This window comes from Rhagoletis zephyria, unplaced genomic scaffold (genome assembly GCF_001687245.7).
Source record: "Rhagoletis zephyria isolate East Lansing unplaced genomic scaffold, Rhagoletis_zephyria_1.1 Rzeph_scaffold_04351, whole genome shotgun sequence".
NCBI lineage: Eukaryota > Metazoa > Arthropoda > Insecta > Diptera > Tephritidae > Rhagoletis > Rhagoletis zephyria.
In genome coordinates this window covers 26,286-51,488 of record NW_016161434.1, presented here as the reverse complement: position 1 = coordinate 51,488, position 25,203 = coordinate 26,286, and the positions used below count along the sequence as shown (strand labels likewise).

Below are 25,203 nucleotides of genomic sequence, written 5' to 3'. Positions count from 1 at the left end.
TACAGCATTTGATCTAATTTCACAACCGTTTTAAAGAAACCCAGGAAAGGTGTCTTTAGAAACCCTCACACACGTCTGAGCACATCTTTGTACTATGTAAATAGTATTTACTAAATAAAAAGATGTATTCTACATAATTTACATTTTACATACATAAATTAAGTTCGACGCCTCTTTTTTATTTAATTTTTTTCTATGTTTATCCTAATTGTATATTCCATGCTATACATACATATCCTCCTTTTTAGCGATTATTGGTACGAAATTTGAATGCGAACATTTACTTTCAATTACAACCTATTTATTTATAAAGCTAAAGATCACAAATATCACAACCAGTTAAACTACTGTGTAACTTCCAGTAAGCCACGTCGTTCGTACAACGGCAAGAGCTGCTTGATTATCCGTTGAACATAGGGATTCTTAAAGCAAGTATCCTTGAAGCGAATGCCGCGTTCGTCATCTTGCATTATTGCCCGGAAATCCGCGTCTTCGGTATCTGTGTTGCGTTGAATCGGCAAAACAATACAAGTTGAGTGAAAAGCTGTAAGCGAAGCGCTTTTATTAGAATATTGAATAAAGCAACCAGTTTGCGAAAGCTATCTACTACTTACCGTAAAATGCCTTTTCTTCTAGCTGCAAATGGAACTTGTGCAAGCATGGAATATTGGCTTGGTAGCGTAGTTTGCGCAATGTATCCGAGAAGGTTTCGTAGTAGCAACGTATAAGTTCATCCTGTTGATTTAAATGCAATCGCTCTTCCAATGAGGTGTTGAGGAAATAGTCCAGATCCAATGCTGGGGAGCCCCAAGTTGCATATTGGAAATCAATGATGATCACATCCAAGGGTTCGCCGGTATTTTTATTATATTTCACCATCACATTATTTGTCCAGAGATCGCCGTGCGCCAATACATTTACATGGCCTGGTGTGGCTTCGAACACTTTCTTGCCGATTTTGGCATAGTTGGACTTCAAGCTCGCCAACTTCTGCGCGTAATACTCGTACCCCTCCCACTGGGCAACACGACGACTGCAAGCCATCATCAGTCCTTCAAACCCGGGCATATAATTGTCTGTGTGCTGATTGAAGAAACCACGATCATAAATTTCCAGGCAACCACTTTCGCGTTCATTCAGCACCGCAGATGTAGCATGCATCTTAGCTATCTTGCGCAGCACCATTCGGGACAAATCCATATTTAGTCCGTCCAACCGATTGGGCATGATGAATTCACGCACGTTGAGATCCTCGAAAATGAGAGCGGAACGTTCACGATCCACCGCCATTGTTTCGGCGAAGATCTGTTCGTTGTCGCCGATCTCATGCAGCAGTGCGTTCAACTTCGGCAACACCTGTTCATAGATGGACATTTCGCGATTAAAAATATCGTAGGGTTCCATTGTTTTACGCGCAAACTCATCAGCCTCATAGGATGTCTTCACAACATAGTGCCCAGTGGCCACGGTGCCCGCGCCCGTTTGATAGTCGGCGCGTATGCGGCTTAAAACACCACCATAGTTTTCACCTTTTCCCAGCGCTGGCCGGATGTGCCACTTGAGTATTTTTAGATGACTATCTTGGTGGTGAGAACGCAAACAGCGTTCCAGGTAGTCCTTTGTGAGCCAAGCAGGCGCATGTGACTGCTCGAAGTCCACGTTGTGTTGGGAAGCGTTGGAGCCGCTAAAAACTTCCTTCGACAGTTTCGACAGCAAATTCTCAGTTGAGCTCATAATACTTATATCAGGCGTCGACATATTGCACTCTTATCAACCAGAAAACTACAGTTGTAACAATTTTGGTGTAGTAGCAAACATGCGCCCTACTCAAGGCTTAAAAGTCAAATAACAAACGCAATGCTACAAAAGCTGACTTTTTATCTACATATCACACAAGCGAAAAGAAATACACATCCGAGGACCGAGACGATACGACTTAGACTACATACTTTTATGAGTACTCTGATTTATAGCATTGTTACAGAAGAAACACATTTTTTTTTTAAGTATTTATTTAAATAAGCTCAGCTGCCACAACAAGTAGCCGTACAATGTTTTGAGATGAATATTTGTAAAGCGCAAATTCTAACCATAAATTAGCGTAGAAAGTAAGTTACATGCACCCCAAATACGTAAACGCTTATACATACATAGATGTATGCAGGTAAATACTGTGTACGCAAATGGAAAAACAGCACCCTGTCGAAAATATTTTAGTTACGAATAATATCTTGCCGCCAAATGTAAGGCTAATTTCTTCCATTGTTCTATTTTAATTAAGTAAGAGAGCCAGGGTGGCTATTTTAGCGACTCTTGTTGTAACGTTGTCCTAACAAATCGAGAGGCAGAAGGCCTAAACTCCAACGCAATGATGATGACTTTTTCGTTACGCTATGCCAGTATATCAGAATGGATCCAAAGGCTTGCCTATAGATCTAGCCATACATTTATAGACGGCTAGTTTTTGTCATGGCTCAAGGCGCTGAACCTAGAATTTGTACATCTCCGTAGAGAGGATAAGGTCCATTTTTATCGAAACGACATTTAGAAAGCTTTATGCCCCTAACGGAAGTCTCTAACCTAAGTAATAGATAACTCTTGCATTCAAGTTTTTCTCGAAGGTATTACCAAGTATTTCAAATCAGCCTGAAACTTTTCCGAAAACTAACAAACCGCGCGAATGTCGACCGGATATTGAGCAGCGCTCGTTTTATACACCCTTACGGCGTAGATTTAGACCAGGCCGGCCTGGGCTAGGGAAGCTGAGTAGTCACCGGACCTACTAGTCCGAAATACATATGTGAACTTAATCGCGGAATCATAGAGACAGAGGTCCACATCGAACGAGCCAGCTACGCCGGCTAAGAAGGCTAAACGCTATGATGAAGCCATGCCGTCAAACATCAAGCGTGATTCCTAAGTAGCGGAAGAAACAAATGTGAAGGCCAATAAACAGAACCGGCTTGACTGTTTGGGTGGTTCCACAAGCTGAAAATCATTTAATGCAAGGATGACCACTCACTAAAATTACCGAACGAAGTGGTCTAGATGCTTCAGGGCCGCTCTGCTTTAAATTCTCGACTGAAACTGTATTCTTTCACAATCAGAGACGAAGGTGCTTATATATCAAATGATTAGTCAAGGAAACGCAGTAGCAGAAGGTGTAGCAGGTATCGAAACAAAGTCGAGGGATGGAAGCCAGAACTACATCCTCAAAAAACAAAAAAAAAACGGCAGAGATCTGCTATACGCGCGACTTTAAAGGATGCACCGATGGACGGCTAATGTTAATATGCTGGAGGAGGGTGAGGTGGCAAAAGATTCCGGCATAGGAGACTTTGGAAGCATCATACATATATGCACATACCTAATGCTAACCGCTCAGCGATATCATAAAATGTCAACGAAATATACGTAAGCGGGGAGAAAAAGTTAAACATTTTTAGTGCAATGACGCTCGAAAGGAGCGTACGGCACTGGGAATGCTCTCACGAGGTCACAATGCAAACATGTATGAATTTTAAATTGAATGTCACCATGTCGGGAATTATTTTTAAATCGCATATTCTATTTGAATTGAAATAAACCTACTAAGTACATATGTACATGCTTACTTAAGCCGCTTCGTAGTCATAACAAAAAGGAAGGCATACAAATATTATTTATAGCGCTGCCAATTAACTAACAGCTCTTCTGTCTGCCTCAGTGAGCATTTGAATTGCGTCGCTTTTATCTAATCCGCAAACTAATAAAGAGCAAGATTTGCTTAGGAAAGCGCTTTGACTTGTAAACTTTGGGAAGGTAGCATCTTTAACCCTCTAAAGCCGATCATCAAAGACCAAGATTGTTTAACGTAAAAACTTTTTATTTTTTTTCTTCAGTCAAACGCCAAAATCGGAATTCACAGGTGGAAGTGCAGATGGGTTAAACAAAGCCTTGAAGTCTGAAAGACCTTTTTACGATCGCAAGACACCCCAGTCGTAAACGTTAATCTTTGCGTTGTGAAAGATCTCCAAATGTTTCAAATATTATCAACTTATCTATTTCTTTATTTATTAGATATAATTAGTTACAGTTAGGAGAACTAGCTACCAGGGCTTTCGGCTGATTATCAACTTAACCCTCATCTTACCAACATAAAAAAGTTGCAAATCTTACCAACATGTGTCTTCAAGACACATATATGAAAATTAAATGATAATGATTGAACCTTGAAAAGATTCGGGAGTAATGTTCTGTTTTGACACCATCCAAGTCGGATGCAAATTTTTCCAAACAAGCATTATCCGGCTATTTCACAAATGCCAACTAAATGACAGAAGAATGTGAACGGCCATCTATTTTATTTTCTGCGGCAAGTAAAACTATGCGCAAGTTGGTCCAAAGTATCTACTGCGCCCTGAGTTTGATTGTAATACAAATTTATTTCTGAGTTGTTTTTGTTTTGGGTGTCGAAAGTAGGTACCGAATGCATCGAAGATAGGAAAAGAACTGCTCTTTTTGGTGCTGAGACATAAGACACCAAAGCCATATTTTTGGTGAAACCCAATATATTTGTTTCGATTTGCTTTCCTGTTTGGTAACACAACGTGTACCTGTGAGTGATTAATTTAGTCAGTTGATTTTTTTTTAATTTTTTGTTGAGGGTGTTCAGAATTTTCTTCCATGTAACGTATGAACAAAATCTATTTTTATATGAAAGGAAAAACACCCTCGACAAAAAAACAAAAATCTAAAAAATCAACGGTAATTTTTAGTGACTTGAAACTTGCACTCATTATATTAATTTAATGGGCTACAAAACTGCATACTCGAAAATTGTTTAAAAATTCTGAATAAAAAGTTTAAAATTTTTTGAAGTTTGATTCATTTTTATGGACTTTGTGGAATTTTTGAAAATTTTATTTCTGTGGTTTCTGTAATGGATCGAACTATATTTTAAATGAACATTAATAAACATCAATAAATAAACAAGAGTTGTAATAAATATCATTTTAAATTTTGCTATCTACTATTATATTTAGCGCTTCTGTACATACGTACATACATACATATACATATACATATAGTTTTATTGTTTTGCTTTATCTGACCTATAGTCGTATAAATAAGCATTTCAGTTTATCGTTATTTTACGAAAAATTCAAACATAAGAGTATGTGCCCCTGAGACACATGTTGGCAGTTTGTGTTACATTTTTTTGTTTTGACTTATAAAAAATATAGGAGCATAATTTTCTTTGCTTATTATTATTATACTGAACTATTCAGAATATGTATATGTAAAAAAAAAACACATAAAATCTGGTAGCAGTAAGTTGCATCATAACGCAGAAGTTAAACAACAAAATGTGTCTCACAGACACATGTTGGTAAGATTAGGGTTAAAATGGAAACTTATATACACATACATATGTACATATGTAAGTATGTAAATAAGGTAAAGTTTTATTTTAATAAAAATGGCCCTATTGTTTTCTAAAATGCCGACATGTTCACCGTTAAGCTTTTCTGTCGATTGTCGCCTTACTAAAGTAATCGTAACTTGAGCATGACAAAATGCTGTTCACATTTCGTGAAATGCTTGCAATAGCTTAGCTAAATTGACCGTAAATTATAAAAGTGTTATAGCAGCAAATTCTTATTTAAATAATGCTATATATGTATGAAGAGCAAAGTGTTCAGAGGAGCTCGGTGTCTACATTATCATCGGTCGTTGAGCTATGACGCCAACCCAGCTCGTATAAAAAGACACAACGCACTTCTAAATTTTGATTAGATACTCGTACACTCAGTGCGGTCGCAGATCGAGAGCAACAAAACAATATGGATGCACCAGAGTGGTTGACTGAGAATTATATGCTGGAAGCATTACGCGTCCATCACGAAGACCCCGGTCTTCAGCTACATTCTATGTATGTGCAGCCGGCAATGGCAAGGGGCGAAAATTACGGTGGCGTACTGACTCGCATCAGAGCACAGTACCAACTCAGCAACAGTAAGCAGAGACTAGAAAGGAGCTTTATCGTGAAGACATCTTTCGAGGAGGATCCCATTGCCAGCGCCATAATGGCGCCCTATGACATCTTTAATCGTGAAATGCGTATTTACGAGGAGGTGTTGCCTAAACTAAACGGATTGCTTCGCGAGATCGACGATACGGACCAACTCTTTGCAACGGCCATACATGTGGACTACAAACGTCAATTGCTGATTTTCGAGGACCTTAGTGAGCGCGGCTACGTGATGGCCAGTCGCTTGCACGGCCTCGACATCACCCATGTCAAGTTGATCTTGCGTAAGCTCGCCAAAATGCATGCCACGTCGGCAGTACTCAATGAGCGGCAGAACGGCTGTCTGGAAACGTACGATCGCGGCTTCTTCAACCGTTACACAGACAACTACAGTCCGTATTTCGTCGGATCTCTGCTTGCATGTGCCGAGTACATTCTGAAGAATATGCCCGACCGTGCGTACTACGGCCATAAATTGAAAGCGCTAGCGCCCCACTATATGGAAATTGGTAAACGCTGTTTTGCGCCAACTGCGGGACATATTAATGTATTGGCACATGGCGACCTCTGGGTCAACAATGTCATGTTCAAATATGATCCGAGGACAAGTGAGCCCGTCGATGTGCTTCTCATCGACTTTCAATACACTTTCTGGGGCTCGCCGACGCTGGATCTGCATCACCTTTTCAACACCTCACTGCAGGAGCCACTACGACTACATAAACAGGATGTGCTGTTCCAGTATTACCATGGTATTTTTAGTGATGTCCTGCAGAGGCTGAACTATAGTACACATCCAGTGCCCTCGTTGAACCTCTTCCGGCAGCAGGTGGAGCAGAAACGATTTTTCGGTAAACTTGCACTGACTGAAATGATATATATGTACATACTTAACTTATTTGTAATTGTCTTTCTTTCCATACTTTCAGCGTTCCATTCTTCCTGTGTCGTACAGCCGGTAATGATCAGTGAAGACACAAAGGATGCCGATTTTAATTCGCTGATGGGCGAGGACGAGCGTGCACTGAAGTTCAAATATAATGCCTACTGCAACAAACAGGTGCATAAGAATCTCATAAATTTGCTGCCATTGTTCGACCGACGAGGACTTTTGGAGGCAAATCAGGCGGATTGATCAGGATGTGGTGGGGTGGTCCGATTTTTGTTTAATGGAGTCCCATCAAAAATGGAACACATGACAGGCTTTACGTTTATATGTCAATTTTCAAAGAAATGCAATATGTAGTAATTTTTCAAATTTATTTCGGACTGGTCCACTGCCAGATTTTAAATAAGCATTTATAAATATCTAACGGAACAACTTGTTAGCGAAATTAAAAAAAAAGAAAAAAATAATAATTTTGAATTTATCAGAGATTATGATTTTTACCAGGATAACACAGGATAACAATACTCAAACGAAACACTAAGTTGTTTTGTCAGAAGTTCACTGATACATAGTATGTATGTATAGTATGCATGTATGTATGTATGTATCTTTGTGCAAAGGTAAAAATGCGATTTCGCTTTTGTTAATTTGTCCATTCAGAAATATGGGTGTATGTCTTTAGGGCAGCTGTAAATTTTTGGATTTATTTGAAAAATATATTGCAATCGTACATATGTATGTACATATGCATTTATGTATCTCGTTTAAAAACAGCTGTTGTTCATAATTAAACTTGAAATTTCTAAAAGCAATTGCGAATTCTAGTTTAATTGAGCAATTATTATTAATTTCTATTTTTCCCACATGCTCGTCTTTTATATATAAAACCATATGTGTTGAATCTTGTATATATGTATGTACATACATACATATGTATATGCACATGTGTTATGCATAACGTTCGTATCCCTACTTTTCTGCAGTGTTATATATGTACATACATATATATATTGTTTTTTTTTTTAATTCACGAAATAGATACTGCTGCTTTTTTTTTAAATACTGCATTTATACGAAATGCTATCAAAATTTTTTTATGCACAGAGGTAGTATACATTTATCCATCGTTGATGTAAAAGGATATACGCTTACAGCTAATTGTTCTTGGAAACACGTTATAAAAATGCATATATGTACATACATACAGTCAAGTGAAATTTAGATCAGTTTAGCTATTTTTATTTTGCTTTTTTTTATGTTTATTAATTTTAGTTAATTATAAAGTACCTAAACACCACATAAACCAAGGAAATAACGAATTTTTTATTCATAATTTTAACAAATGCTATGTATGCAGTTTTATAGCCCATTAAATTGTAGTAAAATAAAGTGCAAGTTTTAAGAGACTAACAGCCGGTTTCACCAAACTATTTAAGTGGAAATTAACTTTAATTTAATTTTGTATTTAATTCTCATTTAAATAATTTTCAGTTTCAATAAACTATTTATTTAAGTGAGTAAAAAGTGGTTGTAAAACAGATATATTGATATTTTTTTGCCGAAAAAATACATTAAAAAATCAACGGTATTTTGTTCCTTTATTTCATTGTAAAACTGTTAAAAAAAAAATCCTAATACTCGTACTCCAAAAAATTTTTTTTTTTAGTTTTTTGCCCGAAAAAAAATACGAGTTATTCGCATTGGGTGTGTAGCTAAAATATTACCAGTGTTTATCTGTAAGGAATACAATGGTTACAAAATATGGACTTTGCATCGGTTATAATTGTTTTCTTATGCACACGCACTTGACACGTTATGTTGTGCGCATAAATGTATAGCCAGAAATCATGCACTCGAGTGCATCTTTTACCCCAGCGAAAGTTCCACTTGAGTCGCATCCCCATAAAAAATTGTGCGACGATGCTCTAAAGAGAGTATTCCGCAATTAGTCTCAATGGGGTAAGTACAATTGGCAATTAATCATTTAGTGATATGTAGGCACTTAGTCAACGAAATTTCATGTACGCCGTTGGCATGTAGAGAGAGCGCGTGGGAACCCGATTCGAATCGAATCTGGCAATGGTTATTTTTTTTTTAAGGGGGACATGAACAGGTCTATTCTGCGTTGGTAACAAAAATTTTGTTACTGGTAAATAAATAAAAAAATAAATAAATTTTGTCATAAGCAGAATTTATACAAAACTTCATAGCTGAATTGCTGCATAGATTAAATTGTTACCAAGGTACTTAGGATTGCGGTTACAAGAAGTGGTGTTATTTTAATATAACCAAATTTTCCGGTGTCAAAATATTCGGTAGCAAGCAGAATAGGCCTGTTAGTCTCTTCATAGGACATAATCAAACAAAAGGGAACATTCATTCCATATCAAGAGATCGAAAGTGGTATTAGCCGCATGTTCCTTTGCGATTGCTCCCGGAGCTATATACGTACATATCCAATAACCATTGGGCTTGGTTAGCAATTCGAAAATGATTGGAAAACCAATCTTTTTTTCGAGTCTTACCTTCGATAACGAATGTGCAATAGGTTAGTATTCAATTTGAGAACTAAGCCATTCTGCAGCAAAACGGCACCTACGTTATCCATTGTATTTTCGCCACGTTATGAGTTCGCAATCCAGCCCATTATCGAATTGAAGTTTTATTGTGAGAGAGCGATTGTCTTCTCTTTTCCTTCGAGAATGAGCTGAATTTCACTTTCTCTCTTTTTACTGTGGTTTTAATTTTTTTCGAACCCATTTCGAGTGTATTTCACTCACAGAACTTCACAGAATTCTTAAAAATCAATAAATTTCGGTCGGAAAACTCTGGTTCTCTTCACAAAAACTTCCAGTAATAATACCCAATTCTTTATTTAACCAACTTTTTAATACCAACGATTTTTTATTGGACTCACAATGCATTTTCTGGGTCTTTTGGTGGACCTATAAAATACAGTTACTATGAAAAAATTGTTAACTAAACAATTGCGTATTATTATTGGGAATCTCCTGAAGAGCAGCAATTCTATACCATTACTACGAGAACTTTAAGCGACCTCTAAATATTTTTTGATTTCATGAAAAAAAACAGGGGTATGTTTTATATATGAGTAGTCCACTTGCAAGCAGCGTTATGTGATTTTCTAATAAAAAGCCACAAATTTAAAAAAACGACTACGACAACAAGTAATATTTCAATTGAACCTTTTCCATTATTACCTGGAAATTTGGATAAATAAGAGCCTTATAAAATTATAACATAACATAACATAACATGACGTTAGATAACATTAACATTCTATACGACCTAAAGCAGTTTTCTAAGTTCATCAGAAGATGTATAGTTTTGAAAGTTTATAAATAAGTGTGATAGCGACTTTTGGAAGAATAGTTAACATTTGATGCTATTTTTTCAAAATATAAAAAGATTATGCACTGTGTTGTTAGTGGACATGAAACTACTATAAATACTGGTACGTAAAGCTCCAAAAACTAAAAATCGAAAAAATTTTACATAGCGCACTATGCAGTAAAATTCCGACTTTACTTATTTTGGACCACCCTAATGTGCACATATGGATATCTCCAAACTGGNCTTTTGTGAATCGAGTTCTGAGTACTTTTCAATTAGTGGACGATATAACGAAAGAAAATTAACTTGTGTGGGTATGTGGTACTGAGCAATAATCTTAGTCCCCCGACTCAATTAAAATATTTCGCCATTTTAAAACGCCTACAACTGATTCTTTTTGCAAATAGGATATTATAATCGGAGCCGAGGGCGAAATGCTTGATCTTGAAAAAGATGGGCTATATTAATGCAAATTTTTACTTGCTTGAACTCATTTAACAATAAAAATGATATCTGTGTATAAATATTACAAAAATTATCTTTTAAATTATTACAAAGTGATAAGGCCACAGTTGTGATAGCATTCACATTTTGCACTCTCATAACAGCTTTCGCAAATGCTTACAAAAGCACGCCTTGGCTGTGTGTGTGTAGAACCACTTTAAATTCCCAAACATTCAAACCGAGATATTTTGCAAAGCGTTAAGTCGCAATCAGATTCGCTATATAAGCCAGCGTCTACTAGAGAAAAGATCCGACTGTAAGAGCAACACTCGCAGTGCAAAGACCAACACTGTTGTGCAACTCGACCTTACTTACTTACATTGCGCTTGCATTTTGTTTTTTTCGTAGAATGAAGGACACAACATTTCACCCAGCGCCACTTTGGCTCACCACGGATTACCTAGAGCCCATTCTACGCAAATACAAACAGGATGAGGGACTCACCATCACACAATTGGACATAAAGCCAGCGACGGCGAAAGGTGATAACTACGCCAGTGTGATGACACGCATCGGCGTCGATTTTCTGCTCAGCAACAAGGAAGTCGAACATGGTTCGTACATCGTGAAGACTTCACATGAGGGCGATCCTGTCACGTCCAGCATAATGAGCAAGTACGATATCTATAAAACGGAGATGCTGATGTATGAGCGAATTTTGCCGAAGCTCATGGAGTTGCTTAGGCAAATCGGGGACAAGGACAAACTCTTTGCCGACACCATTCATGTGGACTACGAGCATTCGGCTATTATTTTCGAGGACTTGGCGGTGCTGCAATTCGTCAATCCTGATCGGCTTGCTGGTATGAATGAGGTGCAAACGAAGTTGACGCTGAAGAAATTGGCTAAAATGCACGCCACTGCCGCTGTACTTAATGAGCGTATGCCCGGAATTTTGAATAAGTTGCAAAGGGGAATCATCAACCGCATCACGTCCGGGTTTTCCCCATTTTTCGAGGGTGTGGTAGAAGCTTGCGCTGATTTCGCAGGAAAGTGCGCAGCTTTGGGTCCATATTACAAGGACAAGTTGCTCAGGCTCAAGCCGCATATTATGGAATATGCAGCGCGTTCTATTGACCCAAAAGATGGTCACTTTTTGACGCTCACACATGGTGACGCCTGGACGAATAACGTTATGCTCAGGTATGATCCGACGAAGCAAGGCAAAGTGATCAAGGATATCATGCTGATCGATTTTCAATTCAGCGCGTGGACCTCCCCAGCTGCCGATCTCCATTACTTTTTCCACACCTCATTGCCATTGGAGTTTAAACTGCATCGCGAAGACGAGTTCGTGCAATACTATCATGGAATTTTGGCGGAGACGCTACGGCAACTAAATTTTGGTGGACATATACCCACTTTGCATGACCTTTGCGTGCAGCTGGAATCTCGTCGATTCTACGGTACGTAAATAATAGCAAAGCTATACATACATACATGCACATGTAGTATTTTTATGTACCTATTATNACGTAAATAATAGCAAAGCTATACATACATACATGCACATGTAGTATTTTCATGTACCTATTATTTATATATGTATATTTGTGCACCTCATTCTCTACAGCTGTCCTCTCGTCACTGACCTGCCAGGCTTTGCTGATCAATGACAAAACTGATGAAGCAGAATTCAATGTATTCATGGGAGAAGGTGAACGTACACGAAATTTTCACAACCTACTGTACACCAACAAGCGGACTCAAGAGAGTGCCATAGCCTTTTTACCCCTCTTTGATCGGCGAGGCTTACTAGATGTAACCGATTAATGAGCGAATGTGTAATGAATTTACATAAATAACATAAGCGGTAAAGAAACAAATTTTACCATGTATGTACATACAATCGGGGTTCCACGGCAAAAAGAAAAAAAAAAATTCAAAAGCCCATGTAACCCAAAATACATACATATATACACATACCTTTGTACATAAGTACTGTATGTGACTAGCTCCGAAAAATTCCGGGCCTATTTTAGATAATCAACAATTAAGAATATAAATAAATACCAGTGACGGATCCACCGGGGTGGTTTTGGGTGCTAAACTACGTCTCAGTCAGTAGCGGACGCACGGGGAGCGTATTAATATGGCGCATATGTACGTATAATATGGCGTCTATATATTGAAACACCCCCCGTGGGTCCGCCACTGATAAATACAGCAATATATTGCTATTGAGGAACTAATTTATAATTAATAAATAGTTTGCGTATCTACATATGAACATATTTTGTTGAATTATTGAATGAAATTTCTTTACATTTTACGAAAATAAAAATAGAATGAAGAACTCTTTAGCCTGAAAAGACAGAATCTTGTGTATTATTTATTTATAAAGCAAAAGGCGTATAAGTATTAATGGATTACGTATTTAGCGTAGCTGAGAGATCAAGGTTTTTAAACATACATGTATACACCTACATACAGAGTAGGCTGCGTCGATTTTGTATGGGGGAAAATAAAAGGCATTTGACCGTTTTGTAATAGTAATATTATGATGTCTTACAGTCTAAGCCAATTGTTATTGGCAACGAAAGATTAATTTAAAACTTATCTTTAGCCCGCGCAATTGAATCAAACGAAACTTTGGCATGTAATATCAAATTAAGGGTTATTCAATTTGGTACCTCGCGTTCAGTTATCATTTTTCAATAAGTCTACAAGTTTTTAAGATATTATGGCACACTTTTCTGGAATCCGGTTCCTTTATTTAAAGGTTATTTATACAATTGAAGAGATTTTTTTTATTTTAGAAAAAAACTGGAGATCCACTTAATTTTTTCGATATAACTTTGGTAAATGTTACTCGATCGATATGTATAATTACCAAATTGAAGGCGAGACTTACTGTTACTGATTTATGATAATAGTATGATGAAAATCGTTCAGATTAGAAACAAATTATTTTCAAATAAAAATAAAATGTTGAACAAAATTTTTAGCAATTTTCCTATATTTGCAATTTTTATATTGTATGCAAAAACATAAGTAAACTAATTAGTGTTTCTAGAAGTTGTGCCTGTTCAGTGTTTCCATACTCATTTTCATAAACGAAATTTTTCCACGATGATGAAAAATAATGGCTTTTCTATAAGAGCTACCGATATTGTTTCTAAATTTGCAAAAATTCGCAAAAGAAGATTAGAATATTTGGTATCAGCGACCTAAATGCACGCCAGCAATGTTAATGCTGTTCTTTACATCTTTACATCAACAAAACAATTACAATTTGGTTGATAAGTTTGAGATAAACGATAAGCTAAAGCGCTGCGAGAAATGATATTTGACTTTATCTTTTGCGTTAACGGATTCATTATCTAACAATATGTACCAAACCTTTTTGCTGAACCCAGAATTTTTAACAAGAATTGGTCGCATTCGACAAGTGTGCTGTGGGTCACTTGGCGGTCGATGCGCAATGTAAGAACAATTAAAATAAAATACTAATATTTTGCAGGCTTATTATTGACTTCATGATACAACATATTTTCACTATTTCCAAGGGATTTGAGAAAAAATAGATTTTCGACCCGCCCTAATTCAGAGCCATCCTTAAACTATTAGGCGCCCGGGCGAACTATGCATTGACGCTCTTTTATATTTGATAATAAAAGATTAATTTAAACTTTGCCAGCAAAACGCCATACGTAAAAGGTATGCCACAATGAGCGCCAAGAAGCTAAATTTTTTTTATTTTTATATAAAAATATCGTCTAAGCTTTAACCAAAACCGTGTAAATCACAGTTTCAATCTTCAAAAAAAATCAACAAATTTACATCAAAATTTCAACTTTTTGTTCTGAATTTTTAGAAAATTTTCGGGTATGCAGTTTTATAGCCCATACAAGCGGGCGTTATTGCACTGCATCCGGCTATTGCATAACGTTGGACTTGGTGCAGGAAAATGCTTTCTTCTATCTACTTATTTCTTATACAACAATAAGTAATGTAGCTCAATGGTGGCAATTTAGAATTTTCAAAACTCTGTAATTTATAAATTTCTCAAACAAGCTACTGGTATCTCTTCAGGAAAATAATATTACAGACAGGCATTTTCAGTTGCAAGAACAATAAGACCAGTGTACGAAAATAAACTATATTGTACGTTACTATTTCGTTTCGTTTATTACTTTAACAGTTCGGTACAATACGAAAACAAAACAGCTGAGTTCACTTTGGCGATAGTACACTACAGTAGTTTAGTAGTTACAGACGAAACAACAAACGAAATGAATCGTGCAGGGAAAATATATTTATGTATGCACATATATGCAATAAACAGATACAAAACGAATGGCTGCAATGATAAAAAAAATAAAAATGTTTTTTAATTGAATTGGATATGAAAATTTACAGAAAAAATTATTTTTCACGTAATTGAAACGTTTGCATACATATAAAACGTACCCTATGGTACAATTGTCACAAACGAAAAGCAAACGTTTCTCGTTGGGGAAAATGACAGTGAATCTTACAATTTGTTTCTGACTATTTACAAAACTGTACAAAACCACAAATGATATGATGATCGATGAGCAAATGGGAATTGTTTTGTACAGTTTATTTTCGTACCCTGAATAAGACACTACTTTTGAATAAAAAAAAATATACTTATATACACTTAGGTCTCTTTTTATGCGAATTTGAATTTATGCGGTTTTTCAAACCATTATTTCGCAGTAGCGATTTTGCTTTTTTGAGAGTTTTTATTACTTTTTTCAGTGTGTAAAAGACAATGCTTCTGATAAATAATTTGTCTTTGTATTCTTACATAATAGCTCTGATCCAGTACTCCATGAACTCACAGGATTTTACACGAACTTGCAGGAAGTTGCAGGAAAAATGTTCCCGTACTCCAAAATCCTGTAAATGAGAGCGACTTTTGGAGAGTTGTGTAGAGAATGAAGTTGCAAGATTTTACCCGAACTTTTTCTTCTGGTAAAATCATGAAAAGTGTCAAGCAATCACTGGTTGACGTTTTTACAGGAAAAATGGTTTCTTTTGTTCCCGTACTTTAATAATAATAATAGATTGGCGCTTACACATAAGTGGAGCTTCTCCTCCGACTTCTGGCGTGCGCCTTAATGTTGTCACACAAACGTGTATTGTGTATTTTTACGACTAGCTGTTTTTCATGGCAGAAATGGACTCGGAGGTTTGGCATTGCCTGCCGAGGGGCGACCGCTGTTAGGAAAACAACTTTTTTTCTAAATTTTTTTTATGTATTCTTACATAATTCATGTATTTATTGTGGTATTTATATATTTTTTTTTGTTAAAGTACAGATAGAATTTTATTTACTTCATTAAAGTTCGGTTTTACATGAAATAATAAGTGTTGAAGTGAAGAAATAAATAGTTTTTTTTTTGCTCAATAATGCCTCACTGGATTTTTTTATGCGGTTTTTTAGAATTTTTTACATGGAGTATCTGAATTTATGCGGTTTTTGAAAATGCTGGAACGCATCCCCGGTTTTTGTATAAAAGTAAAGAACTTTTTTATGCGGATTTTTTTATGCGGTTTTTTAGAATTTTTTACATGGAGTATCTGAATTTATGCGGTTTTTGAAAATGCTGGAACGCATCCCCGGTTTTTGTATAAAAGTAAAGAACTTTTTTATGCGGATTTTTTTATGCGGCTTTCTGAGGAACGCATGAACCGCATAAAAAGAGACCTAAGTGTATATAGCTAACTAACGAACTCAAAAAATGTTCTATCATTCATTTAGGAAAGATAGAAAATATGTATTATCTTTTGTAAAATATACTTCCTAATCCGAATGCATCTTTCAATGACAGCGATGTCTTTGCTTTTACGTATTCGTGCACTTATTCTCATAAATGTTTAACTGTGTTTTTAATTACTGCCTGGTATTAGGGCCCACGTAATTTCGTTATCCATTTAACTAAACACAATATAATTCTAAGTAAATATTTAACGACAATCAGGGAAATTACATACTAATTGTATGGTTGTAACAGTGGCGGATTTAACGGTAAGCAAAAATGTCGGCTGGGCCCCCCAACAGAAGGGGCTCTCACCAGCAACTAGCTCAAGTGGAAAATCAGCAAATTTGCTCAGAAAATATTTTTCGTTTGTGCATTAATCTGCCACATTAACGATAAAACGCATGATTCATCAATTATTAAAGGCTTTGCAAGTAGCTTCTTTCTAAAATTTGACACTCCCACCCACAGTGATGGTTTCTGGAAGCAGGAGATGGATATGAAGAAGCTTTTATTTGTGGAAAAATTATGGAAGTTTGATTCTTTCGCGGTTATGGCTCGATTGTTTCGAATATGGTAATTCGAATTCTTTGATGTTCGAGATTATGTCGCCGTCAGAATATTAACCATTAGCTTACACAGTCGCGATTGGCGCTTCGTGCCGGACGACAGGAGGAATAAAAAGGACACGCAGCTACTGAACGACTGAGACAGTGAACGTGATATACATGATCAAATGAGAAGTGCCATAAGTCTCTTTCGAAGACACCAGCAGACGGATTCCAGCATTCGCTATCGCTAATTTTGATCGCTAAAGGTCTCCAAAGAATAGCAGGCTCGCCTACCAACATGCAATGTTTAGTTGCATGCCCCTCATATTGCCATATTTGCCTGATTTAAGAGAATTTCGTCTTTTTAGCCTACATTGAATTTCTATAGGCCAACGATTATCACCCATTTTGTCTTGTTGTCGCCAGCGAGTGAAGAGTACACATTTCTTAAAAATTAAAAAGTAAAAATTTCCCTACTAAAAGTTTAGAAATGTTCTTAAAACTTGCAAAGAAATTTGGAAAATAAATATCACCGTTTTTGCTTTTAGGAATACGGTGGGAGTGTCATTGATAAAATTAGAGTGAGAGAAAGTTTTTCTTACAAAACTTTTCATTATTAAATCATGGATAAAACGTACAAATACATAAATGTGAAATTTGTAGCAGAACGTTTTCTATAAGAGGAGTTTTGTTGATAAATATACATATCGATACCTGAGTGGAAGATCGACCTTTCTCGGCAGCCAGTTCGTAAACGCCCCATCTCAGTAAACTTTTCAAGAACGCCCTACTTAAAAATTTGATTGAAAAACACCCTATCTCAGAATTTGATTGAATAACGCCCTATCTCAGCTTCTGATTCAAAAACTCTCTATATCAGCACATTTTCAATGTATTTTCAACTGAGATAGGGCGTTCTTAAACCAAATTCTGAGATATGGTGTTTTTCAATCAAATTTTTAAGTAGGGCGTTCTTGAAAAAATTTCTGAGGTAGGCCGTTCCGAACTGGCTGCTGATATAGTTCAATCTTCCACTCAGTATCGACAGGCTAACCAGCAAAAACAATAGCTCAATGAATTTGTTTGATTACCCTCTGGGTATTATCTTGTACTAAACTTACAATAACAGCAACGATATTAAAAATTGAAACACCGGTTCAAAAACGCCCTATCACAGATCCCAGCGCACAACGTCCGGATATTTATATCCACGTATCTTCTAGGTAGCGACCAAACACGTTTGGGATCCGAGCTAAAGTGTGAAGAAGGGATCTTTGGTGCCACTGTCGGAAAATTCAGCCTCCACGACGAAACGTCCGATGACGGACTGAGGCTGATCGACTTCGCCGAGGCCCGAAACATGGTGTTGTGTAGTACTATGTTCTAGCTTTAAAAGATCCAACAAGAAACCAGATCGGCCATGTTTTGATAGACGGAATGCATGCTTCCCGGGTTTTAGACGTACATACGTACACTCTGAGAGCCAAACATCGACTCGGACCACTATCTTGCAGCCAAGATACGCACATGCCTCTGAGCAGAAAAAAAAGAGTGCACCCAGCAATGCAAGGAAACGTCGAAATGCTGCAATCCCTACAGACCACTAATTTATTCGCCACTCTACTCTCACACCTGCACCTGAGAGCACTCTTCAACAAACCGACATACCGAACATATTTGTCGGTTTATGATATATATGTATAACAAAACTGGACCCCGAAGAAATTTCTGACTGGGCCTTTTTCTCAAATCCGCCACTGGGTTCTAAAATGTATGGTATAGTTATCCCGTCGGCAAACTGCGAGAATGCATTATAAAAATAGCATTTATACGACAGCTAATAAATTTCACTCCGAAAAATATGACGAGGACAGTTTATTATAGGATTGAAGAGATAATAACCCTAGGCATAGGACACTGGGCAATGTCTAGGCCGAAATTTTCCTCAAGCGTTGTGAGGCTTAATGTTGTCTTACCAGCGGATCACTCTAAGGCTGGGAAGCGTACCAAAGAGTGAATTATGTTTAAATATAAGGAAATTTCCATAGCTGCGCTGTTGTGAAAAGCTCTTCCCATCACGTAAGTATTTGATGATTAACAGCTCAAGGGAGCTCGAATTTATGCAAATTAATTACTATTCTTTGCTATCGATGAAACAAGTTCTGACAATCTTAGTTTTTAGGTTGGATGCATAGTTACACGCGTTTGAGCATACGGTTAAAACGAGCTTGACACCCACAGGAACTCAAGATTTATCGCTTTCGGAAGACATTTAGTTAAGTTCCAGAAATAACCACTAATGTTTTATACTTTTCGATCCAATTTTATAAATATTTAATTTGCTAATTACAACTTATGTATACATAATATAACAATTGCTTACGTGAGTATGTACTACTTTTATTATATGACGTTTATGGGCGCAGACATATGTATGTCTATATACTATCTAAGGCACATATGTATGTACATGCTAGTGTGCACCACCATCACACACTCCTGCAACGGGCTTTAGGGTATTTAAAAAAAAGGCTCGTTTTGAATTTCTTCAGTTGCATCTGTTTGAACCGGGCGTTCACATCATCATTTTGTAGATTCAAAACAGGGCAAATGAAGGTAGAGGCTTGTAATCCTGCACCCGCTTGGTTAACCAAAGAGTATCTGGAGGCCATATTTCGCAGATATAAAAACGATGACGGACTTCATATCAAAGAAATCGATATCAAGCCCGCGTCCGCGAAGGGTGACAATTATCTCAGCGTTATGACGCGTTTAAAAATCAAATTCCACGTTAGCAGCAACACGACTGAATGTGGTTCCTACATTGTTAAGTCCACCTACGAAGCAGATGTTTTGTCCGCGAAAATCATTAAGGGCTATGACCTCTACAATACCGAAATGGTGATGTACGATAAAATTTTGCCAAAATTGTCACAATTACTTTGTGAAATAGGTGATTGTACTAAGATATTAGCGAATACTATTCATGTGGATTACGACAACTCGGCCATTATTCTCGAAGATCTGGCGGTATTCAACTTCAGGACTGCTAATCGTATTGAGTATATGAACGAGACAGAAACCAAGCTGGTATTAAGAAACTTGGCTAAAACGCATGCGGCTGCCGCGGTGCTGAACGAACGCATGCCTGGAGTACTGAATAGACTCAAAATGGGCATGCACAATCGCTCAACCACCGGCTTCGCCCCATACTTTGAGGGCATGTTTGAAGTTTGCGCCAAATTTGCAGGCGAGTGTGCGGCGCTGGGCCCGTACTACCGAAGCAAAATTCTCCAGCTGAAGCCACGAGTGATGGACTACTGCAGAAGTGTCCATGAGCCACCTCAAAGTTATTTTCACACACTACTGCACGGTGATCTCTGGACTAATAACATTCTTTTGCGTTACTCCGCCGATGGAGCGGATGGCGCTAAGCAACTTGAGGATGCAGTTCTGGTCGATTTTCAGTTTAGCAATTGGTCTACGCCGGCGGTTGACCTTCATTACTTTTTCAATACATCGCTACCAAACGAGATGCGGATAGACCGGCAGACGAGCTAGTGAAACATTACTACAGCGTCTTGGCGAACACATTGACGAAATTGAAATACGAGGCGCCTGTGCCCACGCTGCACGACATCTGTGTACAAATGGAAGCTGGACGATTCTATGGTAATCAAGGGAAATAAGTTTTGCAAATTAGAAAGAAATCCTGAACTCTGGGTTGCCGTTTTCAGGTTTAGCTTCGACTGTGATTCACCAGGCTGTGATGATAAACGACAAGACAGATGACGCTGAATTAAAAAATCTTGTGGGTGACGATGAAAGTGCGTCTAACTTTAGAGCTACCTTATATACCAATAAGAGAGTGCAGGAGAATATCAAGCGTCTTTTACCGTACTTCGATAGGAAAGGACTACTCGATGTTCCCCAATAAAGTGGGTAAAGCAAGTTTTTTTTTTGCAGAAATGAATAATATGTATGTACCTACTTAATCGATGTGAATGAAACAAAAAAAAAAATACATACATATGGTCGATTATTTGACTGGCAACGTTACACTGGTATGTATTTCTTTACAGTATGAATCAACTGTCCATTAAACAACAGAAAAACTGGCTACGTTACACTATTAGGAAGCTCAATGATGGGTCGTGTCAGAATGTTTGAAATTTCTGCGAACTTGGTGAACGAATATTGCTAGTTTTTCAGTATGTCATATACAATTAACGCTGGAGCACATCTGCATACTCGATTACACTAAATTTTAAGCCTTTAATCATTTTTCTCAAATATTTTGGGCACTGGTACGTACGGTGCGCTTTAGTAAGGTTGAACCCAAAAGCGGACATCCAATTTTTTCTCAACATACGTTTCTGTGTCCAATTTCAGGACGTTAGCATAAGCGGTTCCAGAGAAAAGCGATATGAGAATTTCAGTTTGTATGGGAAGTGCCATCCCCACNCATAAGCGGTTCCAGAGAAAAGCGGTATGAGAATTTCAGTTTGTATGGGAAGTGCCATCCCCACTTTCGTTCCCCAGCATAATTAGTTTTAGAGATATAGTGGTTTTCAGATTTTATTCTATATGTCAGATGCCATGCCCCCTATGTATCGGGACTACCTTTAAATCGGTATACGTATGTTTCATTGAAATCGAGCGAACGGTGCCTTCAAAAAAGGGATTGCGAAATTTTCCTGTGGCATACGCCATTTTCCATGGCATAGATGCTAAATGAATAAAAAATGCTTGATACATTGTACGCCGAATGACTGCAATCCTTTGAGAGAAGTGTAACAGAAACATTGTGGTCGATTTATCATTGCTCATGAGAAATCTATTTATCTTCAACCGGTAGACGCAAATGTTTACTAAGTACTCTACATTTATTTCACAACAGGTTATGTAAACGAATAAACCTAAGCCACAGTCACAGGCATTTTACACTTCTGTCATTTCATGTTCGGGTGGGTCTCTCTATTTCATTTTCAATCTCAATTTGTCTACGACACTTTACCAGCGCGCGTCTACTATGTACACACATACGTATTTTTGGTTTGTTTGTCTAAGTACATGCAATCGTACTATTAAAGGCCCGTCCACATACAACTTTGGCATTGCGTTGGCGTTGGAGTTGCTTCGACAGCAGCGCGGGTAACGCCAGTGCTTTGGCCGCTAAATCAACATACATATTATAATTGCATTAAAAACGATATTTTCTGCCCGCATTTGTCTAAAAAGGGAAAATATTTCCCATAATTTTAATTATTTGCAGCAGCTGACGAACGACGCACGGGAAGGGTTGAGAGTTGGCCATCTTTCGGCTTTGTGTTGGCGTTAGCTTTGCCAAATTTCGGCTATGTGGACAACTGCATTTGTCTTCGTGTATTCATAGTCAGCTGTCGAAGCGACGCCAACGCAACGCCAAAGTTGTATGTAGACGGGCCTTAATGCAAAATCCAGCATTCCCCTTTTTAAATTCTCTTTCTCTATTTCGATTGTTGGCTCGCAGATACACTCTCAACAAAAATTCAAGATGGTATTAAAAAAAAACTAAATTTATTAACATCTTTAAAGAAACTTTAATAAAGATGCATTTACATGAGGCGATTTATTGACAGGCAATAATCGCCCGTAAAAGTTGATTTGGTGTCTACCTTGAGGCAAGCAATTTTTGTGCACAAGGGTATATTAACTTTGTTCGCATAACGGTCTTTTGTAACAGCCTAACGAAATCCAAATAGATATAGACATATACCTACTTATATACCAAATGTTCCGAACCCGCCCATCCGTCCGTGTACACGATAACTCGAGGAAAATACGAGATATCTTAACGAAATTTGGTAGATATGTAGGTCGCCGTCACCACGCGAGCAGGGCCNGGGTTTTACTGTAAAACTCCTTTATTTAGACAACTAAAAGCGATAAATTTCGTAAGCTATTTTATAAATAACAATACAAAGTCTACTGAGCAAATCGTTAAAATCTACGCTTTATAAACTTTATCTCCTATACCAGTTTTTGCGATACATCTCCTTTATATAGGAACCCATTTAATTGTGTTACCGGTTTACATACCGATCACACAGCAGTGAAAATCGCTTATATTGCTGCTATATAAGGTATATCATCCATACCTCGGATTGTTTAGATAGGATTTTGTATATATGTAACTCCTCTTTTTATGGATGCTGTGAATATATAAATTTTTTCAAATGCCTCTGATTGTTTAGATATGATTTTGTATATATGTAACTCCTCTATTTATGGATGCTGTGAATATGTAAATTTTTTCAAATGCAGTAATCTGTTAAAGTAAAATTTTCAGATGTTCATGAAAGGTATTTTAACATTTTGTTTTGAAAACGTCAGCTCATAATGGAGGTAGTTAATTTTGTTATATTTGTATCAAAAATTTAAATTGTAACTTCCAATCTGTGTAACCAGATGATGTAAGAAGTCATTAACTCAAAAGCGATTTCTCCCTCCAACTTATTGACCCATCCTAATGTCAACATATCGCTTTTCTCAGAACATACATTTGCTTTGTTATCAGGTCTCTCCAGCTACTGCTAATATCACAAGTGGTGCTATAAAAACGCTTTTCAATGACTAAATCTTTTAGTCTGGTCGCAAGATTTCACTGCTTTGGTTGTTAAGGGCGGCACTCTCACATTTGATTCGAATCAAGATGAAGAAATCTTTTGAATCCGCTTCTGTTTGGCTAACGAAGGAATACTTCGAAACGATTCTTCGCAAATACAAAAAAGATAGTAATCTTACAGTCACAAAAATAAACTCCAGTTCGGGAACATCAAAGGGCGAGAGTTTTATAAGCACTTTGACGCGATTCAAAGTGGAATTCCTTTTGTCAAACAACAAGGTGCCGCAACATGGATTTTACATTGTAAAAACAGACTACGAAGGCGATCCAGTCATTGATAAATACATGAGAAAGTTTGATGTTTACAACAGAGAGATGTTGATGTACCATCAGATTTTGCCACAAATGACTACGCTCTTGCGGGATATCGGAGATGAGGACAAGCTATTTGCCGATACAATCCATGTCGATTTCGAGCGTTCTGCCATTATTTTTGAGGATTTATCGCCTTCACACTTTGTCGTTGCTGATCGCATCGCAGGAATGGATGAAGCACAAACAAGGTTAACACTGAAGAAACTAGCGAAATTCCATGCCGCTGGTGCGGTGTTGAACGAACGAATGCCCGATGTTTTGACAAGTTTGCAAGGAGGATTCCTCAGGCGCACAAATCATGCCTTCGAACCATTTCATCAAGGCATGATTGAGGCCTGCGCTAATTTCGCTTATGGCTGCCAGGAGTTGGGTCCCTACTATAAAGCGAAATTGCTTAAACTGAAGGAGCACATATTTGAATATTCTGTACGTTGTTACGATCCCAAAGAAAGTCATTTTTTAACACTTATTCATGGTGATATTTGGTCAACTAACATAATGTTTTCGTTTGAATCGAATGGCCAAATGAATGGCACTAAAACTGTTAAGGATGCCCGACTAATTGATTTTCAGTTCAGCAATTGGTCATCGCCAGCAGTGGACTTGCATTATCTGTTTAACACTTCGGTTGCAAATGAATTGCGTATAAATAAGCAGGATGAGCTTATACAGCATTACCATTCGATATTAGCGGATATGCTTCGGAGGTTGAGCTATGCCGGGCACATACCCTCATTACATGAGCTCTGTGTACAACTGGAGGATAGACGATTTTATGGTACGCTTATGATTTTTGACTATTTTTGTTGTGTTTGTTGTATGAAATAATTAACGCCTGTTTTTATTTTAGCCTTTACAGCAGCGATAGTGAATCAACCTTTACAAACAAGTGAAAATACTGACGACGCGGATCTTAAAAATTTGACCGAGAGCAGTGAACGATCCAGAAATTTTTACAAAGTATTATATAGTAACCCGAAAGTACAAAATGTTACCAAGACAATGTTGCCGTTTTTCGATCGCAAGGGCCTCCTAGATATAACTGATTAGATAAATAACACTGGCAAAATAAATAAATAAAATAATAAAAAATATAATCTAAACTAAATGAAGCGATTACATATTACATAATTAACGAAGAGAGATAAATTTACTATCAGTATATATATCGCACACTT

The 25,203-nt window shown here is 37.3% G+C and overlaps 4 protein-coding genes across 4 annotated transcripts; 3 read left to right on the top strand and 1 right to left on the bottom strand.

The window, feature by feature from the left end:
* Nucleotides 1-70: 70 nt before the first annotated feature.
* On the bottom strand, nucleotides 71-4,661 carry LOC108370631 (uncharacterized). Its single transcript, XM_017626002.1, has 2 exons — nucleotides 615-4,661; nucleotides 71-544 (listed from the first exon to the last, which is right to left on the bottom strand). Exons 1-2 carry the CDS (start codon nucleotides 1,756-1,758, stop codon nucleotides 345-347), a joined length of 1,344 nt encoding a protein of 447 aa, XP_017481491.1. The 5' UTR covers nucleotides 1,759-4,661; the 3' UTR covers nucleotides 71-344.
* Nucleotides 4,662-5,322: 661 nt separating this feature from the next.
* On the top strand, nucleotides 5,323-25,129 carry LOC108370625 (uncharacterized). The gene is made up of 6 exons (XM_017625995.1): nucleotides 5,323-6,864; nucleotides 6,943-7,139; nucleotides 11,191-12,166; nucleotides 19,649-20,274; nucleotides 23,672-24,803; nucleotides 24,876-25,129. The coding sequence occupies exons 1-6, from the start codon at nucleotides 5,826-5,828 to the stop codon at nucleotides 25,073-25,075; spliced, it is 4,170 nt and encodes a 1,389-aa protein (XP_017481484.1). The 5' UTR covers nucleotides 5,323-5,825; the 3' UTR covers nucleotides 25,076-25,129.
* LOC108370629 (uncharacterized) lies at nucleotides 10,964-13,079 on the top strand. The gene is made up of 3 exons (XM_017626000.1): nucleotides 10,964-12,166; nucleotides 12,334-12,544; nucleotides 12,793-13,079. Exons 1-2 carry the CDS (start codon nucleotides 11,110-11,112, stop codon nucleotides 12,531-12,533), a joined length of 1,257 nt encoding a protein of 418 aa, XP_017481489.1. The 5' UTR covers nucleotides 10,964-11,109; the 3' UTR covers nucleotides 12,534-12,544; nucleotides 12,793-13,079.
* On the top strand, nucleotides 19,418-21,130 carry LOC108370630 (uncharacterized). The gene is given in 3 exon segments (XM_017626001.1): nucleotides 19,418-20,590; nucleotides 20,593-20,715; nucleotides 20,781-21,130. Coding segments are annotated over 3 exon segments (1,440 nt in total). The 5' UTR covers nucleotides 19,418-19,473; the 3' UTR covers nucleotides 20,981-21,130.
* Nucleotides 25,130-25,203: the final 74 nt, after the last annotated feature.

Coding starts and splice junctions, on each gene's coding strand:
- LOC108370631 (XM_017626002.1), bottom strand. CDS start 1,758: ATGTCGACGCCTGATATAAGTATTATGAGCTCAACTGAGAATTTGCTG. Junction 545..614: donor AGAAGAAAAGGCATTTTACG/GTAAGTAGTAGA, acceptor CTTCGCTTACAG/CTTTTCACTCAACTTGTATT.
- LOC108370625 (XM_017625995.1), top strand. CDS start 5,826: ATGGATGCACCAGAGTGGTTGACTGAGAATTATATGCTGGAAGCATTA. Junction 12,167..19,648: donor GGAATCTCGTCGATTCTACG/GTACGTAAATAA, acceptor GATTCAAAACAG/GGCAAATGAAGGTAGAGGCT. Junction 24,804..24,875: donor GGAGGATAGACGATTTTATG/GTACGCTTATGA, acceptor TTTTTATTTTAG/CCTTTACAGCAGCGATAGTG.
- LOC108370629 (XM_017626000.1), top strand. CDS start 11,110: ATGAAGGACACAACATTTCACCCAGCGCCACTTTGGCTCACCACGGAT. Junction 12,167..12,333: donor GGAATCTCGTCGATTCTACG/GTACGTAAATAA, acceptor CATTCTCTACAG/CTGTCCTCTCGTCACTGACC.